The 24020-nt window shown below is 44.3% G+C and overlaps 1 protein-coding gene across 1 annotated transcript; it reads left to right on the top strand.

Annotated features, from left to right (window-relative positions):
• Positions 1-990: 990 nt before the first annotated feature.
• Positions 991-23120, top strand: LOC308643447 (uncharacterized protein; the record flags this gene model as incomplete). Its single annotated transcript, XM_081283285.1, has 5 exons — positions 991-1135; positions 13267-13597; positions 15928-15961; positions 16517-16559; positions 22350-23120. 4 exons carry the CDS (start codon positions 991-993, stop codon positions 16520-16522), a joined length of 516 nt encoding a protein of 171 aa, XP_081139411.1. The 3' UTR covers positions 16523-16559; positions 22350-23120.
• Positions 23121-24020: the final 900 nt, after the last annotated feature.

The following is a 24020-nucleotide window of genomic DNA, read 5'->3' as shown; positions in this document are numbered from 1 at the left end:
TTTTTTATTTGTTCTAATTAGTTATACATGACAATAGAATGCATTTTGACACATTGTACTCATTTGGAGCATAACTTCTCATTCCTCTAGTTGTACATGATGCTGAGTCACACGAATAATTTAATCATGAGTGTACATAGGGTAATAATGTCTGTCTCATCCCTCATTCTTCCCATCCCCATCCCCATCACCCCGCCCCTCTCCTCACTTCCCTCTGCACAATCCAAAGTTCCTTTATCCTTCCCCCCAAACTATGGATCAGCATCCACTTATAAGAGAAAACATTCAGTCTTTGATTTGGGGGGATTGGCATATTTCGCTTTGTGTGATATTCTCTAGTTCCATCCATTTACCTACAAATGCTATAATTTCATTCTTCTTAAGGCTGAGTAATATTCCATTGTGTATATGTACCACATTCTCTTTATCCGTTCATCTGTTTAGGTTTTTTGGAGGAAGCCATTTGAGGGGAGAGATGGATAGATAGTTGTGCAATAAAGAAGTGGGGTAATAAATAGAAAGCAGTGGAGGAAAGGAGATTTTAAGATAGAGTGGCCACTGTAGGTCACCCTGGAGTCATCCAGGGCAGATATGCAAAATCTGCTCAAACCAAGAGCACGTGTGACCATGTGTGAGCAGGCCCCAGGACTCATCAGCCAACTCCAGAAAAGACCTAGGGATGGGAACAGTGGCTTCTCAGCGGTCCTTGTCCTAAGGGCAGCTCGTACCACAGCAGAGGCCACTGTGCAGGCAGAGAATGTATTGACCACTGCCCCTCCTCAGCTGTGGGTCCCTTCCTCCCACACACGCAGCCAATGCCTCTGTAGAGGACAAGAGAAGGACAAACAGAAACCCAAAGGACTGAGCCTTTGACAAAAATAGACTCCACATTTACCTCAAAATTCTGTTTAAACATTGACTCTGAAGAAATTTACTCAACTGGACTAAAATACAAGGCCTCCCAGGCATCCAGTGACCTTCTCTGACAACATGCTGCCCCGTAAAGGGGGACAAGTGGACAACAGGAAAATGAGGAGTGACTGTGTTCTCCACACCTACGATCATGATCTGCTGCCCCAACTTTCAAACTCCATGTGGCCAGGAAAGGACACAGCATGTAGCAAACGGGAGCCAGGTAGGCCTTGTACCTTTCTCTAAGACAGAGAGTCACACTGGCCCAGGGGCTTAAGCACGGCAGGGGTAGAAACTAAATATACTTTATGTGCTTCTCAAGGAGGAACAAAAGCATTATTCATTTTTTTCATTATAATTTTTTTAAAGCTAAAAGCATGATTTAGGAGAAGCCATTTGTGACATTGCTGCATTCAATTACCCAGCACAAATTTGGATAGGCCTGGCAGCTATTTCCAGGCTTCCAAATGTGGGTCATAAATATGCATTAATCAGAAAGGACAATGCAATCAAGTGGTTTCACATCATCTGTCATTTCTGTGAAGGGCACTTATTAGCAACTGCCTGTTCTGGCAGATTGGGTTTTTATATATGGAAATTAAGCAGCCACAATCCCTACCCTCTAGAAATGTAAACCTGACAATGTTGAGTTGAACAATCACACACTGATATGACAATTAGTCTCCATCCACCCCCGACTCCCCTGGGATCCAGCCCTAGGAAGCTCTTTCTCACGGGCACTGAACATGGAATTCTGTACGTGCTATGCTCCCTACCTGGACCTTTTTCTAGATTAAAGTACAAACATGGAACATGGTGTTGGGTTACCTTCTTTCAGGAACTGAGAAGTGGGAAGTTGCTTTTCTTGTACATCAGGGAGGGGGGCCACACAGTTGGACACTTGGCCAATTCCCATTATTCCATCACTTCTTTTCTACCAAACACCTCTGTATTCATCAGGGGCTTTCACTGCTGTGACCCAAATACTTAACACAAACAATTTGGAAGAGCCGGGTGCAGTGGTACACGCCTGTAATCCCAGTGGGCTGAAGCAGGAGGATCACAAGTTCAAAGCCAGCCTCAGCAACTTAGCTAGACCCTGTCTCTAAAATATAAAAAGGGCTGGGGATGTGGTTCAGTCGTTAAGCACCCCTGTATTCAATTCCTGAAAGAGGAAATGCTTATTTTGATTTTAGAGGTTTCAGTCCATGGTCAGCTGGCTTTATTGCTTTGGGTCTGAGGTGAGGCAGAAAATCACAGAAGGATATAATGCAGGGAAGCTGCTCAGTTCACAGCAATCAGAAAGCAGAGGGAGACAGACAGCAAGGAAGGAGCCAGGGACAATATATAGCCCCTGGGGCACATCCCCAGGAACCTACTTCCTGCAACCATGCCCCACTACCTATCATTTCTACCACCTCCCAGTAGTCCATTGAGATCATTAATACATTAAATGGATTAATCCACTGGTGAAGTTAGTCTTTGTAATTCAATCGTTACCTAAAAGCCTTATTTTTGAACATTGCTGTGCTCATGCCTTCAATGCATGAGACTTTGGAGGACTTTCCAGATTCAAAACATAAATAAAAATCCCCATTTTAATTCAGCATAGTAGTGTACCCAGCATTTTTTTTATTTACATAATACAGCGGAAAGCATTACAATTCTTACTACACATATAGAGCACAATTGTCCATATCTCTGGTTGTATACAAAGTACATTCACACCAATTCATGTCTTCATACATGTACTTTGGATAATGATGTCCATCTCATTCCACCATCATTTCTAACTCCCTGCCCCCTCCCCTCCCTGCCCACCCCTCTGCCCTATCTAGAGTTCATCTATTCCTCCAGGGCTTCCCCTCCCTACCCCGCTATGAATTAGCCTCCTTATATCAGAGAGAACATTCAGCATTTGTTTTGGGGGGATTGGCTAACTTCACTTATCATTATCTTCTCCATCTCCATCCATTTACTTGAAAATGCCATGATTTTATTCTCTCTCTCTCTCTCTCTCTCTCTCTCTCTCTCTCTCTCTCTTTGCTGAGTAATATTCCATTGTGTCTATATGCACATTTTTTTAAACCCATTCATCTACTGAAGAGCATCTAGGTTGGTTCCACAGTTTAGCTATTGTGAATTGTGCTGCTATAAACATTGATGTGGCTGGGTCTCTGTAGTATGCTGTTTTTAAGTCCTTTAGGTATAGCCTCAGGAGAGGGATAGTTGTGTACCTAACATTTATAAAAAGGCATTTCTCGGAATTACCTGAAAGTAGAGGTGGAATATGACATAGTTCTGACCAATGAGATGTAAGTGAAATCACCAGACAAGGCTTCTGAGAAAGCAATTTTTAAAAGGGCTAACTCGGTTGTCATTTAATTCTGCCATTTCAACCTATTGGCTTGGAATGCAGATGAGATGCTGGATGTGCAGCAGCCATGAGCTGCTGGATGTGCGGCAGCCATCTTGTGACTATGAGGAGTCAATTAGAAAAAACAGAAGCTATATTTTAGGGATGGCTGATCAGAATGAGAGAAAGACACTGGGTTCCTTTGAAATATTAAGAGAGGAAAATAAAATTGCTATTTGGTTAAGCCCCTGTCATCAGATTTCTATTGCCTAATTCTATTTCAAATGAAATTCCTAATTGATTCTAAGAATAATATAGATGAGACTACATAAATTAGGGGACCACTGTGATTACAGCTCAGTTTTTGACAGTGTTTTCTTCCTTTTGAGCACCAGTAGTTTGCAGAGTTTGAAGCAATGTTAGCACAGTGGAGTTTTTGCCCCAATTCAATCATAAGCCTAAGCCACGTCAAATACAGTCTGGTTGCTGTGGGTTCAAGTTTCTGCCTCGTGGTGCTGATGTTCTTCAGGTTAGAGGAAGAAAAGGTGGTTAAAGTGATGATTCAAAGCAAGAAACAGATTAAGGGGGCTAAGCATGCAGGAGAGATGAGAGGCGCTGGCAGATGACACTAAACCTTCACATAAGACCTCCGTTCTGCTGTGCATCAGTCTGCTTGGGCTACTACAATACAACACCACAGATTAGGTGTCTTAAAAAATAGAAATTTATTTTCCATGGTTCTGGAGGCTCAAAGACCAAGATCAAGGCACCAGTTAGTTTCTGGTGAGGCCTGTTTTCCTAACTTGTAGCTGCCTCCTCCTTGCTGGGCCTCACCTGAACTTCCCTCTGCACAATGTGTGGGGAGAGAGAAAGGTCTTTGGAGTCTCTCATTATTATAAAGACATGGGTGCTAAGGGCCCCATTATCATAGCCTTAACCCACCTCCTAAAGGGCCTACCTCCAAATATCATTACACTGAGGGTTAGGACTTCAACATATGAATTTGAGGAAACACAATTCAGCCATAATAGGTGACTTATGAATGGAGATCTGAAGGAAGAGGCAGTGTGAGTCAAAATGAAGCTTGAGGGAAGAGCATTGAAGGCACAGGAACAGCAAGTGTTAAGGCCCAATGTTTGCGGGATAGAAAAGAGGCCAGTGTAGCGGAAATAAATGAGCAAGGAAGAGAATGTCAGTAGGCAGGACACAGAGAAAAAGTAGGACAAACCACATATAGCCATATAAACCACAGAAAGGACTGTGGGTTTTTTTGTTTGTTTTTCAATGCTGGACTTGAACCCAAGACCTAGGCAGATGCTTCACCACTGAGCTATATCCCCTCCCAGGGCTTTAGCTTTACATTGAAAAAAAAATGAGAGGTTACTCAGGAACTGAGCAGAGAAGATGATCTTATTCACGTTCTAAATAGCGTACTCTGGCACTGGGGGTATAGCTCAGCTCATGCATGAGGCACTTTTTTAGCATGCCCAAGGTCCTGGGTTTGATTCCTGACATCGAAAGAATAGATGAAAGAAAGAAAGAAAGAAAGGAAGGAAGGAAGGAAGGAAGGAAGGAAGGAAGGAAGGAAGGAAGCTGTAGTTTAGGTGCAAATAAGGAAGCAAAGTTAAAATTGTCAGGACAGAGACTAGAGCCTTGCCAAAGTTAGGAAGTGGTCAGATGTGGAATTTAGAGGCAGAACTGATAGGATCTGCTGTTGATGCAAGAGAAGGAGGAGAGTCTGGGATGCCTTCTAGGTCCTGCCGTGAGATGACAGAAGAATGAAACTGCATTGGTGGAAAGATCAATTTTTGAGGGGGGGAGGAATCAAGAATTTCCTTTTACCTAAGCTAAATATGAGATGCCTCTCAGAAACAAATCTAAGTGCAAAAGCTGAGTGAACTGTTGGGTATATGAGTCTGCAAGTCACGTAACAGTCATGTAACAGTCTAGACTTAGAAAAACATGTAAAAGTCATCAGGTCAAAATGGCATTTGAAATTGGATGACTGGGTGCAGTCATTACCTAGATAAGAGTCGCTCAAGAAGACTTGAGATGCGAGGGCTGAGCCCTGGAGAACACAACTTGGTAAAGTTAGGCTCCAGATACAAGGAGTACGAATTTAAGCAGACAAGATTGGAGAAAAACCGAGAAAGTGGGAATGAAGCAAGAGCCCTCAAAGAGAAGTACTTCAAGGAGAAGGTGATCACAGGGCTGAGAGGGCCAACAAAGGCAAAGACTGGAATCCCTGCTGACCTTGAACTCTCTCCAGGAGGACAAGCGGGTGCACTGTTATCTATTGCTGCATGACAACTTACCCCATATTTAGCAGCTTAAAGCAAGGAACACTTATTACCTCACAGCTCTTGTGGGCCTGGAATCTGGCTGCAGCTCAGCTCAGTGTCACTGGCTCTGGGTGTCACTGGTAGCCCCAGTCAAGGTGCCCTTGAGGGCTGGCGTCACCTCAGGGCTTGATGGAGGAGGATCCCCTTCCAAGTCGCTCACATGGCTCCCGGTGGGGGTTCAGATGGCTGTTGGCCGTTGGCCTGAGACTTCTATTTCTTACCAAGTGGGCCTGTCCCAGGGCAGCTCACAGCACAGCCGCTTGCTTCCTACAGAACATGGAACAGGACACAATGCGCACAGGATGCGCTGAAATGGAAGCTGTGTTCTTTAACCTATTCCAGGGAGTGACATCACATTAAGACTTTTTTTTTTTTAGAGCTTTTTTAGATTCACAGCAAAATTGAGCAGAAAATAGGGGAGTTCTCACCACCCCCTCTCCCTCCACACACCAGCAATATCCCGCACTAGAGCGGTGCATTCGTTATAGTTGGTGAGAAACAGAAACTCCAGTGGTCCATTTTCAGAATATAGTATTTAGCCTTAAATGTGAAATTGGGATGTAAAATACAATTGTAGCCATTTTAACTATAGCTCTTTCTTTTGTCTGCCTCAGCTTTTGTTTGTTTTTGGTACCGGGAATTGAACCCAGAGACACTTAACAGTTGAGTCACACCTCCAGCCCTGTATTTTATTTAGAGACAGGCTCTTGCTGAGTTGCTTAGGGCCTTAATAAGTTGCTGAGGCTGGTTTTGAACACGTGATCCTCCTGCCTCAGCCTCCTAAGCCACTAGGATTACAGGCCTGAGCCACCATCTCCAGTTGCCCGCCCTAATTTTAAAATTAGCCCATCATGTAAATTGTAATCCCAAACTACTCCTATCAGAGCAAGGGGCAGTGCTGCATTAGGGGTAAGAACAGGCAGACTGCTCACCCACGCGTGCTTGCTTGCAGACTTTGTTCAGTAGCATTCCCTTCTGCAGAAGTACAGTTTGCCTTAAGGAGTAACTATAGATCATGTGCCTGATTTCCTGTGGTACCTCAATATTTCTAACACAACACTGACACATCATTACAAACCAGAGCCACAGCTTATTTTTTTTTTAGAGAGAGAGAGTGAGAGAGAGAGAATTTTAATATTTATTTTTTAGTTTTTGGCGGACACAACATCTTTGTTGGTATGTGGTGCTGAGGATCGAACCCGGACTGCACGCATGCCAGGCGAGCGCGCTACCGCTTGAGCCACATCCCCAGCCCGAGCCACAGCTTATATTAGGGTTCACTCTGTGTTCTATGTTCTATGGGTTTTGACATGTATAATGATATGTATCCACACTTACAATGCAAAATTTGCTTTTGTTTTTGGGAGAAAATCACTTTATTCTAATTAACTCACAAAGAATAACATCAAAACAGATGGTTTAAGGAGACTGCACAAACATTGGTCCAGCCCCAGATCCTGCATCAACTTGGTGAACTTCAATACAGTTAGAGAACTCTTGCATTGCCATTCAGAAACAATGAAGCTATTAAGAGAAGTCTAACTTATGGTTTTACATTTCCTACTTTCACTATCAGTTACATTTTTATGCTGATGGAACTTGGTCATCAGAGCTGATTTTCTACTTCTTCAATTGAACTTCTAGATTAGACTAATCCATTTGCATTTCTGCACTGTGCCGACTCCTCATTGAAACCCTCACAGAGCTTAACCTCACCCGGTTCTGGGTACACTCCAAAAATTGTTTTCTCTCCTAAAATCGAGGCCCACCAGGTTGCTGCTGCTGTTCTGGCTGGGTTCCCTGAGGCTCCCAGTAAGTGATGTCAGCATTATTTCCTCCACTGAAGCCCCAGTGATGTCATGGCCCAGTGTGTGCCACACCACAGAGCCCACAGTCGCACCAGCTGCAGGGGTTGCCATCTGAGCCATCAGACCCAGCTTCCAGGGTGAAGCAGCAGATGAACCAACTGCAGGTGGTGGGGATGAGCCACTGGTGCTGGCTTGGGTACAGCTGTCATCTGAGGGACCTGCTAGCCAGGGGACCATGTGGGAAGTGTGGCTCTGGCTTCCATATGGCATTCTAAGTATGTGGTGGCTCAGCATCTAGAAATGCCTATCATGCATTATTTCTAGTCCTACTATTCTAAAAAGTCCCCTGTCGCATCTATTCATTCCTCTCTCCCCTCCCCAACCCCTGGCAACCACCGATCTTCTCACTGTCTCCAGTGTTACCTTTTCTAAATGTCATATAGTTGGAATCATACAGTATATAACCTATAACCTTTTTATATTGAGTTCTTCCACTTAGTAATATGCCTTTAAGGTTCCTGCATGTCCTTGTGTGACCTGATAGCTCATTTCTATTTGGTTCTGAATAACATTCCATGGTCTAAATGTGCCATAGTTTATCCATTTACCTACTAAAGAAGAACTTGATTGTTCCTCAGTTTGGCAATTATGAATTAAGGTTTTCATGTGAATATAAGTTTTCAACTCCCTTGGGTAAATACCAAGGAGCATTACTGCTAGATTTTATGGTAAAATAAATTAGTTTTGTAAAAAACTACCAAACTGACTTCCAAATATTCCAAATTGCTTTCCCACCAGCCATGAACAAGAGTCCCATGTTACTCCATACCCTCACCAACATTTGGAGTTTTCAGTGGTTGGTAGTTGAGCCATTCCAATTAGTGCATGGTAGTATGCTATTTTAATTTGCATTTCTCTAATGATATATGATACTTAGCTTCTTTTCATATGTCATCTCAACCCTTCTGCTGCTCAGCCCACATTTTCAAGGGTTATAGTTTGGATATAAGGTGTTCACCAAAAACCTCATGTTAAATAATGCAAGGTTTGGAGAAGAAATTATTGGGTTATAGCCTTAACCTAATTAGCGAATTAATCCCTGATGGGAATAACTGAGTAGTAACTGGAGGCAGAGGAGGTATGTGGTTGGAGGAAGTGGTTTACGGAGGTGAAATGATCATGAGAACTATGACTTCAGTAGTGGAGTGACCCATCTGATGGATTGATAATCCGATGGATTATTTCCTCCAGGTGGAGCATGGCTGGAAGAAGCAGTCACAGGGGGTGGGCCCTTGGGGAATATATATTTTGCCCCTGGCTGCTCATGCTCTCTCTATTTCCTGGTAACATGAGCTAATTGCTTTCTTCCCCATGTCCTTCCACCTTATCTCAGGCCCAGAGCTATGGAGTCAGCTGACCAGGGACTAAACCTCTGGAACCAGGAGTCAAAACAAACTTTTCCTTCTCTAAGGCTCTCATCGGTTATTTTGGTCACAGAGACAAAAAGTTGACTAACATTCCAGGGGAGGAAATTATATGAGAACATAAATAGCAGGATGTGGGGACTGTTGTGAGCCATCAGAGGCTGTCCACCATTGTCGGGTTCAGAAGAGAATGGAGGAGAGGAAATGAAAACAAATATAGACAAATCTTTTGAGCAGTTTTGCTATAAAGACAAAGAAAGAAAAGAGGGATTAGTTGCTGAAGGATATAGAGTTAAATTTCTTTAAAATTTGTTTTACAAAAATGTTATGGTTTAGATGTGGTATCCCCCAAAAGCTCATCTGTGAGACAATGCAAGGTTTGGAGAAGAAATTGTTGGGTTATAGCCTTAACCTAATTAGCAAATTAGGTTTAGATTAACTGAGTAGTAACTGGAGGCAGAGGAGGTATGTGGTTGGAGGAAGTGGTTTATGGGGGGCACAGCTTGGGTTATATATTTGTATCTGGCAAGTGGAATCTCTCTCTGATCACCTTGTGAGCTGCTTCCTTCCCTCTGCCATGCTCTTTCACCAAAATGTTCAGCTGCACCTTGAGCCCCAAAGAATCGAGTCTGCTGTCTATGATTGAGACCTCCGAAACTGTGTGCCCTCAAATAACTTTTCTCTTTTACAATTGTTCTGGTTGTAACTTTTAGTCACAGCAGTGAAAAAGCTGACTAAAACAACAAACCAGATCATCTTCATCAATAAAGGTCATATATTTGGTATACTGAATACATAACTTCGTCCTTTTTTATACTTTATTCATGCATTTCCTAGGAGTATTGCGAAAATAAGTTTGTAAATAATAAACTTGAGGGGATTTATAAAACAAAACACTATTTGGTACCCATGTGGGGATCAGAAACACCTTCCAGGGCTTCCAGGGTGCTCACCTGTACATCCTGTAACTGCTGAGATGAGCACACGGGCTTACTTAGGCAGATGAAACAGTATGCTTCAGTGAGGGCAGACATTCTTTCTTGTCTTGAAAACAAGCCTACAGCTGCTGGGAACATGCAAACTGCTGGGCAGAGAGACCTGCACATGGCAACTAGCCCAGTGATTCCAATTAAAATGCTAACCCCCAACTGGAGGGACCCCTTACACCATAAATAATGTCTCCAGTTGCTTTATATTCTGACCCTACACTGCAACAACATACTAAAATATGCACTAAACATAGACACAAGAGTAGATGGCTGAGCTCACTAATTCATGAAAGCAAATTCCCTAATCTATGTTAGTCTATTGAGAATATGTAAGTCTCAGATCCTCATGGAGATAAGGATCAAGTGACTGTAGGATTTGAGGAGAATGAAGAATAATGTTTTCCTCTCCTCCCACATTCAGTACCAACTCAGACATAAAACAGAATGGAAACTGAAGTGTCAGCTTTATTGCTGTTCAGATTGTGTCTTCAGAACTGAGCTGGTCCCATTTCCCATTCCAGTGTGGACCTTGGATATCCCCTGCCTCACACTGGCCCTGAGAAGTGAGGGAAAAGTGGGGGGCATCCTCACAGCTTACAGCTTTTGGATAGATTTGCTCTTCTTTGAGAAAGATGAGGCAGTAGAGATCACCTGCCATAAGATGAGCAAGGGCCAAAATTTTAAATTGACTAAAGATGCAAGACTATGTTATTGCAAAGTTAACAAGAAAACTAATTTTCATTCAGTTTGGACTATCTAAAAAGCACAAAAGTTTAAGGTGGTGACATTTATTAATGTGCCCAGTTGGCTGCACACTGAAACAGGTAGCTCCTAATGGCTTCTGTTTCTCCCTAATACCTCCTGTTTCTCCCCTCCCCCATCAGAGTGGAATCTTAGCCAGTTTCCATTAAGAACAGGGTGGGCAGGGGATAGAGGCCAACAGGAGTGCCTCAGTTTGCATGCTGTTGACATTCATATTAGCACAGAATTTTATTGAAATTCCTTCCTCCTCTGGAAAAGGAGGAAAGGATGTGCAAGAGGCCAGGACATTATCTGGCAGAAGTTCCTCCATAGACAAATCTAGGCTGGAGGAAAAGAGCTTTCCCTGCACTAGCAGCAAAGCTAGCCAGAGAAGTGCCAAACCCCACCCGACAGTCTGGAATGCCTACCCTCAGTAGATCATCCCATGTGTGAAAGGCAGGCCAAACCTGCACCAAGTAAAGAAATTCAAAGGTTGGAGGTAGTGGTATAGCACTTGCCTGACATGTACAAGACCCTAGGTTTGGTCCCCAGAATAAAAAAAAAAAAAAAAAAAAACAAGCAAGTTTTACTGACCCTTTACCATGCACCAACATCCAGGCCAAGTTCTGGGAACATGGAGATAAATTCATACTCTAGGTGACCCAAGGAAGCTACAGCTGGGATAAGTCCCATTTTGAACTCTAAAGAATCTTAGGTATAAATATTTAACTAATTTGGGGTTAAATGCAATTTTTCCCCTGGAGTTATCTCCTTTATTCAAATATATTTTAGGCACTATTCTATCTTCTTGGGATTCAGTAGAGAAGGAAATAGAGTTCTCACGGAGCTCACTTTATACATACACTCATGATAACTCTGCTTTTGGAGAACACCCTAAGGTTAAGTCTACTTCATCAGAGAAAATCCTGGATAATTAAAGTCCTTTCTATTCTACTATTCTAAATTTTTTCTTTAACTTTTGGCTGCTTTGATTCTTTGTTCTCCTAAGTGTGATATACTCCTAGCTTTCTGCATGAAATGCTAGACTCAGCTTAGAAACCCTCTCTTTCAGGAAGCCTCCCCCCATCCTTTGCAGGCTGGGCTCAGTGGCTGATCCTGTTCCCTTGGCACGGTGCTCAAGCTTCTACTAACATGTAAATCCTCACTTCAGGGCAGGGGAAGTTTCTCACCAAACTTTACAGTACCAACACCAACCACAGTACCTGGCACATAAAAGGCATTCAAATATTCATTGCCCTGGGCAATCCTTCTGCCCAAAATGATCTTAAGTTCTGCAGTCCTTAGAAAACCTCAAATCTCAAAATTCCAGGGACAGAGTAAGGGTAAAAGAACATGTAAGAGTAGTTGGTGCTAGGGATGCTGTCCAGTGGTGCCTTGGTGGCTTGCAGACCACCCTGAAGAAGGAGATGGACACTTGGTTTCTAGGACTGCTACCATTGACCTCCTGCCTCCCACTCCTAACCTCTCCACTTGGCTTTCCTTCCAGTGAATTTCTGCTTTGGCATAAAAGGTAAGCCTTTTGGGTGACGTGGGCATGAAGCTTTGATTATGCAGATTCATCCCTCTCAGGTTTACAAATGTCCAGAGAAAGAGTCCCTACATACAGGGAAAGCATGACTATGTGTTCACCTTTATATTCCCACTGCCTGCTGCACTGCAAGGCATGAAGACAATCACTAATTTAGCAGTTATCTATGGAGAGCTTATTAAGTGCCAGCAAGTGCCTTCCATGGGAAACATGGGAAACAAGTTCCCCTGAACAGGGCTTATAGGAGATGTCAATCTTAACTCCTGGAAGACACAGCTGACTCCTTTCTTACTACCCCATACCTCCCACTCCCAGTCATTGTGTTATTTTCCCAGGCTGTCTTAAAAAAAGTACCTGGTGACTTGAAAGCACAGAAATATGTTACCTTCATTTGGGTGGCTCTAAGTCCAAAATCAAGGTGTCAGCCCAGACCAGGCTCCCTCTGAAATCTGTTGGGGAGAATCCTTCCTTGTCTCTTCCCAGTTTCCAGTGGTGGCTGACAATACTGAGGCATTCCTTGGTCTGCTGCAGCATCACTCAGATCTTTGCCTCTGTCCTCACATATTCCCCTGTATGTTTGTCTTCACGTGCATTTTTCTCTTTTTATAAGGACCCAGCCCTATTGCATTAGAAGAGTCCACCCCAATGACCTCATCTTGACTTGATTGCATCTGCAAAGACATTTCCAAATAAGATCACTCTCACATTTCCAAACTCACGGGTGCTGGAGGTTAGGACTCCAACATATTTTTTGGAGAGGAGGCACAAAATTCAGTCCACAACACTCATATTCTGTTACCTAGGCAGCCAGACAATGGAACTGTTTACTTTTCTGCATTCAAAACACACGGCTGCTCCTCCAATCCCGACAGACAGAGGTGCTGGGGGGGGGCAAGATAGTTAGACCTTGGTCATCATTATAAGCCATTTGTGAGTTTTCTAGGCACTTGGAGTCTTCACTTGCCCCACTCCTCGCCTAGAGAGACCCCGCCCCCACCTGATTTCATAACTTCTGTTACAGGATTAGGCAAGAGTCTTAAACCCAAATGGGGTGTGGCTGAAGACTTTAAGAAGAACGTGGGGAGGAGCAGGCAGAGATACCAACATTGAGTGCCAGAGCTTCCTCTAACTTTCAACGAGGTAAGGGGACGTCCCAGCCAGTGAAGTGTCTGGGGCAAATGTCCCCGAACTCGCAGACTCTGCAGACTCAGGGGTCCTGGGCGGAGAGACCAGGAGACGCGACCCTGGAGACCTGGACTGGGGGCCGAGCCGCTTCCCGGCCACTTGGGTTTCCGCTCCCGGTGGCCGGCAGGGGGCGCGCGAGGGCCTCGGGCCCCGCTGGCCAGGCGGGTCCCAGGGCGGGAGGGGCGCTTTGGCAACTTTTTGGTTGGCTGCTGCGCGGATGCGAACGGCCCAGGGCCCTTTTAAAGTTGATCTCCCAGGCGCCCTCTCTTTTCGGTCGCAGCACGCTGCTCGGTAAGTGTGTACCGACCCGCCAAGCGTGGGAGCCCGCCACGTGGCTGAGGGTCTCGTCGGCGGGTGGCCCTTTCCTGAGCCCGGGACAGGGGTTCGGCCTCAGCTCGGCGCCAAGGGCGGGGCCCCGTAGGTGCAGAAGTCCAAAAATTGGACTTAACCCAGACCGAGGCGCAGATCTAGGGACCCCCTCCGGGTTCTTAAGCGCCCCTGGGGCTCCCGCCTGCCTGGTAGTTGGGGACCGCGACATAGCCTACTTAGAAAATCAATGAGATCTGAGGTCTGAAGCGCTTTAAGTTTCCGAGCAGAACAGTATAATTCCAGTGTTAGCAACGAGCAGAGGTAATTTCGCCCACATTGCTACTTTCCCGCCACAAATGCTTTCCAGTTGCCACTTTGCGGAGTTATTTGTATTTTAAAAAAGGTTTGAGTGAATCTTCCGGTAGCCGATGACTGCAGTGAGTCAAGCAGAGAGCTGGGAGGTTTCCTGAGGGATCCCATAATTTTCTCCCCTAGATCCACCTGGAGAGGCTGGTGCGCTGCACAGGGTCCCTTGCAAAACGTGCTGGGGGCCAGGCCTGTCTTGCTTGGTCCTACGGAGTGTGGAGAGGGGATGTGCTTGGACAAGGGGTTAGACACCTAACTTCTATCCCCAAGATGTAAGAAGCATGCAAAGCTGCCCTTGAGAAAGTTTGTCTGAAGGAAGAATTTCCAAGCCTTGGGGCTTGTGTGGGTTTTTAAAAGCATCCTGACAATTCTAAATGTAATGCACTCTAGGGCGCTAAACTGCTGTACAAAAGGATATTTTCTGAATTTGTCAAAAACTATAAAGATCTAAATTTAGACAAGTGAATGAAAGACTCATTGTGTCTGTCATAGGAACCACTTAGTAGTCTTTTGTTTGTTTTTGTTTTTCAATGCATATGACATCTTTATTGAGGTATTAATAATTCAATTAATTGTGTTTACTTAATGAGTGCAATTCAAGGAATATCAACAGCATTTTGTAAACTTTTCCAGAGAATATTTTAAATAATGAGAAACTACTTGTGTATACTGCTAAAAATAATCTACTGACAACACTAAGTAATGAAAAAAATATATATAGGGTAACTGACACTCTCATGTATGCCTGGTGCAAAATTAGAATAATCACTTTGCATTTTAGTCAGCTTTTCATTAGTATTACACACACACCAACTAATTTATAAAGAGTGGAATTATTTTGGATCGGTTATGGAGGTTCTAGTTCATGATAGACTGGCTCTGTTGTTTGGGGTATGTGGCAAGATAACACATTATGACAGTAGTCTTATAAGACTAATAAGTCTTATAAGATAAGTCTTGTGTTTGACATGTGTTCCTCAGCTCTGATAGACTCTTACTACCCTTTCAATACGAGGAAGCTGAATGGGACATCAATTTTACTGGTTTGAAAGAGGAAAGAAGGGCAGTGATGTAACCTGTGTTCTAGGCACCTTTTGTTCAGCCACAAATCTAGACCCAAGCAACGAACAGATTGAATCCTCTGTCAAATAGCCCAGTGACACAGGAACCTCCAATGGGTATTCTTTGTTTTACCATAGATTTAGGTGTTGAGGATTCCTGTTGAACCAAACTAGGTTAACATTCAGTTTGATGCAGGCTGAGAGCCTGGCATGTCAAGGAAGCAGCCCTGAGCCAGTGTCTATTTAAGGATTATAGAAATTGAGCAAGTGCCCAGGACTAGAAACTTCTCAACCCTGGGCTCTCAGCCTCAGGGTAAACAAGTTTCATGCTTCTTTTTATTTTAAATCTGTTGTGAAAAGTTTGTTTCAGTTTTTTAGGAGAATACTGTATCCAAGTAGTGTTTGTTTTCTTAACTTGATACTATTGTGTGCTAATGTAACAAAGAGATAAAGTTGAAAAGAAGGCAACTGCTAAAGTGAAATTGATTCCCAGAGTATAAGGAACTTAAAGTCTTTGGAATTGTCAGGAATTTGGAGACCATAGCTTTGTATTTTATCTAGTCATCAAAGACAGCTAGTAGATAGCCACAATATAGGCCACTCTTTAAACAACAAAGCTGTATTATCATTATTATTATTATTATTATTGCACCTGGGATTGAACTCAGTAGCACTAGACCACTGAGCCACATCCCCAGCCCTATTTTGTATTTTATTTAGAGACAGAATCTCACTGACTTGTTTAGTGTTTCTCACTTTTGCTGAGGCTGGCTTTGAACTCTCATCCTCCTGCCTCAGCCTCCCAAACCACTGGGATAACAGGTATGCGCCATCATACTCAGTCAGATATTCTCAATATTAACCTTGTTGTTACTTTTTTGCCAGGCTCAGTGGTGCTCAAGATCCTGAAGAACATAAGGTATGGACCAAATGGAAACAATTTGGCTTGAGTTCATAGTGGAATAGAATTCTTGGCCAAGGATGAGAACTCTAACCTGATTGGATATGCTTCTGCTCTGATGGGTTAAAGGATTTACCTGAGGCCAACTTGGTATGCGGGAATTTAGTAAATGCAGTCACACCATTCCTTTTAAAATTCTGCTTTACACAGAAGAGGGCGAAAGCCTCTAGTAAATGGATTAATGCTTCAACAAGCCAAGAGAGTTAAAATTTTTTGAGTTAAAAATTTTGTGGGTTTTTTTTTTTTTTTTTTTTTTTTTTTTGCGTGTGTGTACACTAAAATGTTTGTGTCAACAATGGGTACATTGGGGATTCTGTTTCTTATTTCTGCAGTTTTTGTAAACATAGTCTAAGGGCTCTGGGGATTTAGCTCAATTGGTAGAGTGCTTGCTTTGCAAGGCCATGGGTTTGATCCCAAGCACCACACACACAAAAGAACATAGTTTAGTTACTACTATATTATTTTATTGATTAGTAATTGCTGACCTAATAATCTACTGTATTTCTTTTACAGGTCTGATGCATGAAAGAATCACTAAAGCTGTTCAAGTAATAAGGTATATGGCTGTATGGAATAGAGATTTTGATGTCTTTGTCCCTTTCTTGGTGGTCACAGAGGTGAATTTTGAGACAGTCCTAATTACATATATGAGCATATCTGTGAATTATACCTCTGCCCTGTAGCTGAGTTGGACTCTTTTAGAGAATTTCTGTAGAACTCAGTTCCACATTTAGATTTTCTATTAATAAGGCTAGTTTGAAACTTGACACAGAATTAACATTAAAGATTGTCTTTATTGTTGGTTCATATACTCTACAAAGATGACCAAGGCTGGTTCATTAAGATCAGAGCCAGGAGGGGTGGTTCACACCTGTAATCCCAGTAGCTCAGGAGGCTGAGGCAGGAGAATCACAAGTTCAAAGCCAGCCTCAGCAACTTAGAGGCCCTGTCTCTAAATAAAACATTTTAAAAGGGCTGGAGTTGTGACTCAGTGGTTAAGCACTCCTGGGTTCAACCCATGGTACCAAAAAAGAAAAAAAGATCAGTTAGAATATTTCTAAATTAACTAGCTATTTTACAACTATCTTAAGAAATTGTTGAATGCTTTAATTTATAAAAGTCATTATAAAATTATTCTTACTATTCCAGATAATCATGTACACTCAATTAGTAGAGGCATAAATATGGCAGGACTAGAGTTAAATTCTAAGATTTACCTCTTACCTGAGCAAGATGTCTGTATATCATAGCAAAATTTGAAACTGTCCTCATTGTTGGTTTACTAAAGAAAACTTTTCACTTTCAAAAACTTGGCTCGTGTGTTTTGTATGCTTCCATCTTTTTCACAGTCAATTATTTTAGTGATTAGATCTGACCCTCTTGACAGAAAACAGATCAATTGATTCTAAGAACAGGAAGGGGTTGATTGTAAAGGGTTAGGAGGGTATTTTCGAAGTGATTTTTACATCTTGTTCAACATCTTGATTATGGTGGTGATTGCATGATTATGTGTTTGTCAAATATCACACTTAACAGGATGAATTTTACTGAATATAAATTCATACTAAAATAAGCATGACTTTTAAAACATCCTTTCTGTTTTCTTAATAACATTTCCAAAGCAATCTATGGGAGAGTGGTTTGGGATCACCATTTAACATGATTTTATTGAGACATTAAGAGCGACAAAAATGCATGAAGATCATTTTTAGGGTATAAGTGACTCATGCACATGATAAATATCAGAGAAAAGTAAGATATTGACACACCCATCCAAGATATGAACTTTACTTTTATGGATGATTGAGGCAGCGGCATATACTACTCTACCTGCTCAACAGCTGCACTTTGAATCTCAACTATGCCATGGCACTTTCACCAATTTGAAAATCCATATAGTCACAACAAGGTAGCAGAAAATGGGGTGTGAAGATTCTTACCATGTGTCCCAATGCTGTTAATTCTACTTTGGGTTCCTTGAATCCTGATTCCTCCTATATTGACCGGGTTTTCACTCCAAGGAATTTTTCTGGAATGTGAAGGTTTGTGAACTGCTTGGTGTGCTCCTCTGAAAGGCTGGCTGAAGCCAGGTGTAGCACATACCTGTAATCCCAGAGACCCAGGAGTGGGGGGTTGGGGAGTTGGGGCTGAAGAAGGAGGATCACAGGTTCAAAGCTAGCCTGGGTAATTTAGTGAGACTGTTTCAAAACATAAAGGGCTGGGGAGTGTAATTCAGGGGTAGAGTGCCCCAGGGTTCATTCCCAGTACTACCAAAAAGGAAAAAAAAAAATGCAGTTTGGAAAAAAATCAGTCTTTTTCCCTAAAAAGAAAAATGGGTTCTAGAAAGAAAGATGGGTTCAAACTTTAGTTGAGTCATTGTTCTTCCCTATAGGTCAAACTTCTACCCCATGAGCCTGTTGAGCCCTTCCCTGGTGATTAAGGGTATGGAGCTCAGTTGTGTCATCTTATGTCTTCCAGAACCCGTTGGGGTTCCAGGTTTGATGCATTCTTTGCTGTACCCCCCACCTCCACCACATCCATGTCCCTATACCTAAAAGAGTTAGAATTGAAACCAGTCTTGAATATTAGAGTGGGGCTCGTTCCCCCAGTGTTATAGATTGAACACTTGAGAAATGCCAAGGCAATAGGTTTTATTTAAAGGATAGAACAGAGACTCCTGAGGGAGTGGGGTGTGTTGGCCTTTTTATAGATATCAGATTTCCTTTTATCTTGCCTATTTGACCAAAAGGGCAGGAAGAGAGCCATCTAGGGGTTGAGTTCTTGGGTTGGAAAATGTGATCTTTCCCCTCCCCTGGAGGTTGTTAGTAACCAGGGATGGGGAGTGCTATCTACCCATTTCCTTCTCTTTGATAATCAGCTACCTGTCCTTTGCCCTGGTCTTGCCATCAGCAAAGAGGATGGGCTGAGGAGCTGCTGTCATGTATCAGTTCTGTAGGATCAACTTTCCCTTCTTTGCACAGGGTGTGGCCTGTATGTTTAAACAGCTAAAGCAGCAATATACAAATGCCAACATAACTATTAAACCACCAGACTATCCTTTGTGCCCCCTTGCGTCACCCTCACGGTTTAAACCTATCATTTTTAAGTGTGTCAACCCCTTGAACTAACCAATAATCCTTTCCAGATTCTTTCCCGCCACTTGATACGCTAATCATGTTTTAGAGGAGTTGTTTGATTTCCCCCATGTGTGATGATTTGCTAAGAGATGCTATGATGTGTGTAAATCCCTGCCTTCCCCAAAGAGTGTATAAAAACTGTTGCAAACTCCGGGCTGAGGGCTCTCTCAGCTCACCAGTTGCTGTGTGTGGAGAGGACCGAGCTAGCTTGCAATAAATGCCTCTTTGCTGCTTACATCGATCTTGGTCTCTGGTGGCCTTTGGGGGTCCCGAACTCGAGCATATCATTGGGAGTTCCCTTATAAGCCTACCCAGACACCTCGATCAAGAGGTGATGAAAACCCGGTTGGTGAGTTAAGGCATTGCCCATTTGTAATTTTCTGTACTTTGGTTGCCAGCAGGTTCTGGTTCTGTATTTTCTGGTCAGCAAAAGGTCCTGGTGGACACACTATAGGGCCACCGACGAGGGTTTGTGGGAGACGTCTCCAGCCCCTTTTGGGTTCTGAGTGGATTGCACTTTACTAAAGGCTCTGTATTTTGTAGCGGAGGGATCCTCCGTCCATCTTCGCATTCAGTTTCAGTTTAGCCATCCAGGCTCCACTGCATATTCTGTCCTGTCTGCCTCCACCCCCACACCCTGGCAAGGGAACTAATCCCCCTCAGAATTCTTGCAGGTCATAAGCCACCAGGGAGTCCTGTGGCGGAAGACCTACTCTGCCTTCTGAACTCCTCTTTGAAATGGCCTCAGGGTGCTCATGGTTTACGCAAAGCATTTGCTGTCTCTTTATGTTACAACCTTGATTTGTGGAATAGTTGTAGCTGTTTTCTCTTTTCACCTAGACATGGGACAAACTCAGACTACTCCTTTGACTGTACTGACTGACCATTTTACAGACGTTAGGGAAAGAGGACATAATTTGGGAGTAGAGATAAAGAAAACTAGTTACTTTCTGTTCCTCCGAGTGGCCCACCTTTGGTGTAGGGTAGCCATGGGAGGGGACCTTTGACAAAAGTCCTCCAAGTAAAGAACTGATTTTTTGCCTGAGAAGAGAGGGACATCCAGATTGGATCCCTTACATCTTAGTGTGGCTGGACTTACTCAAGGACCCCCCCCCCCAATTGGCTAACTCCTTTTTTACATGTGGCACATGAGGCCAACATTTTTCTGGCAAAAGAGGTCGATTCTGGGCCAGGAACCTTGGAACCTACACTTCTGTCACACCCCCACCCCCACCCCCCCATCCAGTCCTCCAAGGGGCGATGATCTGCTCCTCGGAATCCGTGCCCCCTCCCTATGTGCCACCCCCCCAACCAGCTGGATCAGAGGGAGGAGCAGGAAGAGCAGAAGGAGCACTGGAAGGACCAGCAGGGGAAACCCGAGGGTGAGCCCAACACCCCCTGTCCCCTGCCCAATCTCCTGACACCACCCTGGTCTTACCCCTCAGGGAGTTAGGGCCCCCTGAAGAGACAGGGAACCCTAGACTTCAGTACTGGCCCTTCTCCACTAGTGATTTACACAATTGGAAGAATCAAAACCCCTCTTACTCTGACAACCCAAAGAGTTTAGTTTCTCTCCTGGATAGTGTTCTGTTTACTCACTAGCCTACCTGGGATGATTGCCAACAACTGCTCCGCATCCTCTTCACCATGGAAGAAAGGGAAGGAATCCAGACTTCAGACAGAGGCCGGGAAACTGGTCCCTGGAGATGACGCCAACCCTGACTTGATTAATGCTGCTTTTCCCTTGAGTAGGCCGCCCGCAGCCAAGTGGGACCACAACACGGCAGAAGGTAGGGGAGGCTCCGGGTCTATCGCCAGACTCTAATGGCGGGTCTCCAGGCTGCGGCCTGAAAACCAACTAATTTGGCTAAAGTTTATACAGTAATACAAGGGAAATAGGAGTCGCCTGCTAGCTACCTAGAAAGGTTAATGGAAGCCTTTAGACAATTTACCCCAATGGATCCAGAGGCTCCAGAGAATCAGGCAGCAGTAGTAATGGCTTGTTAATTAGGCAGCTCCAGATATTAAAAGGAAAACTACAAAAGCTAGAGAATTTAGAGGGTAAGAGTGTTTAGGATCTCTTAGCAACAGCACAGAGAGTCCATAATAATAGGTATGCACCTGAGGACAGGCAAGTAAAGGCCACCAGAGAAATGACAAGAGTGTTGGTAGCAGCAGTACAAGGAAGGGAAAGGAGGCAAAGCTTGGGGAACTGGGGCAGAGACCAAGAGCAAGCGCAGTGCTAACCTATCCGCCTGCGACCAACCATGTAAAGAGCAATGTGCTTACTGCAAGGAGACAGGTCATTGGGCAAGGGAGTGCCCTAAGAAAAAGGAAATGGGGCTGGGGCCCCATCCCCCTAGATGCATGCCAGTATTGGTGACTAACACAGAGGAAGATTAGGGGCGTCAAGGTTCGGCTCCCCTCCCCAAATCTAGGGTGACTTTTAAGGTGGAGGGGACTCCAATTGAGTTCCTAGTGGACACTGGAGTTCAACACTCTATTGACAGAGCTGCAAGGAAAATTATCTTAAAAGACTTCCTGGGTACAGGGGGCTACAGGGATTAACAAATGTTCATGGACTACCCAAAGAACAGTGGACCTAGGTGTGGGCCAGGTTTTCCCTGACTGCCCCTACCCCCTGTTGGGAAGAGACTTACCAAAATTGGAGCTCAAGTTCACTGTCAACCTGGAGGCACTACAATCTCTGATGGTCAGGGACAGCCTATTCAGGTACTGACTGTGACCTTAGAGGATGGATATAGACTGTATCATCAACCCATGCCCGGCAATCAGGAAATAGACTGTTGGCTAAAGGAGTACCTGGAGGCCGAGACAGGAGGTATGGGTCTGGCCAAACACCGGCCCTGGCTAGGGTTCATCAATACCCAATGTCGGTGGAAGCTCGAGAAGGAATAACCCCCCATATTCAGCAACTGTTAGATTCGGAGCTCCTACAGTCTTGCCAGTCGGCCTGGAACACCCCGCTTCTGCCTGTTTGAAAGCTTCAGTCCATTGACTACCGGAAGGTCCAAGACCTGAGGGAGGTGAACAAAAGGGTGATGGACATTCACCCCACTGTCCCTAACCCGCATACCCTCCTAAGCTCCCTGCCACCTGAAAGGCAGTGGTATACAGTAATAGATCTAAAAGATGCCTTCTTTAGTCTGCTCCTGGCCCCCAGGAGTCAACAACTAATCGCCTTCTAGTGGTCAGAGAAGGAAAAAGGAATCAATCAATGGACAGCTAACGTGGACCAGACTCCCACATGGCTTCAAGAATTCTCCTACTATCCTCGATAAAGCACTCCATGAGGACCTAGGTGAGTTCTGGGAGAAGCACCCTGAGCTAACTCTCTTACAGTATGTAGATGATTTGTTGATTGCAGCCCAGACCAGAGAAGGGTGCCTAAAAGGGACCGGATACCTGTTGCAGATCTGGGGGACCTAGGTTACTGAGCCTCAGCCAACCAAGAAAGCTAAAAAATCTGCAAGCCTGAAGTGACATACCTAGGGTATCTGTTAAAAGACAGGCAATGCTGGCTAACACAGGCCAGGAAAGAGACAGTTTTAAAAATCCCTGTACCCCAGACCCCAAGGCAAGTGAGGGAGTTTCTGGGATCTGCTGGCTTTTGCAGGCTGTGGATACTTGGGTTTGCTGAATTAGCCAGGCCTCTGTGCAAAGGCACGAATGCAACTCAGCCCTTCCAGTGGACTGAGGAGATGGGCAGAGCCTTCAATCAAATTAAGACTGCATTGCTATCCACACCAGCTCTAGGGCTACCCGATGTCACGAAACCATTCTATCTATACATTGATGAGCGCAAGGGGGTTGCTAAAGGGGTCTTGACCCAGTATCTGGGTCCCTGGAAGAGGCCAGTGGCCTACTTGTCAAAAAGGCTTGACCCTGTGGTGGCCAGCTGGCCACCTTGCTTGAGGATGTTAGCTGCCACTGCCCTAATGATAAAGGACGCCAACAAACTAACCTTAGGACAAGAGCTATATATCACCACCACCCCCATGCAATCGAAGGAATCCTAAAGCAACCCCCAGGCAACGCCCGGCTCACCCATTATCAAGGGCTGTTACTTAACCCTCTCAGAATTACCTTTTAGGCATCCTCAGCTCTCAACCCCACAACCCTGCTACCCGACCCCGACTTGGAGGCTCCCTTGCATGACAGTGCACAGATCCTAGCACAGGTCCCCAGCATCAGAGAAGACCTCCAGGACCAGCCATTGCCGGATGCAGAGCTTGGATGCAGATCCCGTTCATGGGATGGGAGCAGCTTCATTCAACAAGGTCAGAGGTATGTGGGCACATGGTGGTAACAGAGACTGAAGTGGTATAGGCTGAGCCTCTCCCGACAGGAACATCAGCCCAGAGAGCTGAACTGATAGCCTTGACCCAAGCACTAACGCTAGGAAAAGACAAAAAGCTGACTGTGTACACCGATAGCCGGTATGCTTTTGCCACGGCCCACATACATGGCACCATCTATAAGAAAAGAGAGCTACTGACAGCTGAGGGAAAGACTATAAAAAAAGAAGAGATATTGGCCCTTATTACAACCCTATGGTTGCCTAAGAAATTGGCCATTGTCCACCGTCCAGGACATCAGAAACCTAAGGACATGGTATCCAGAGGGGACAATCTGGCAGATAAAACCGCTTGGGAAATAGCCATGCAAAGAGAGATTGTGATGATAGCCAACTTGCCTGACCCAGGACCCCGAAGCCTACCAGAAATGCCACAATATTTCAAAGAGGACTTAGAGTGGATTAAAGGACTGCCTATGACTCAGTGCCTTAATGGATGGTGGCGAGACTCCCAATGTCATGTGATAGTATCTGAAAAGTTAGGCAACAGAATTTTGCAAAA

The sequence above is a fragment of the Spermophilus citellus genome, assembly GCF_964194105.1.
Source record: "Spermophilus citellus genome assembly, chromosome: 3".
NCBI classification, from domain to species: domain Eukaryota; kingdom Metazoa; phylum Chordata; class Mammalia; order Rodentia; family Sciuridae; genus Spermophilus; species Spermophilus citellus.
The sequence above is the reverse complement of the archived record's forward strand: the minus strand, read 5'-3'. Positions and strand labels throughout refer to the sequence as shown.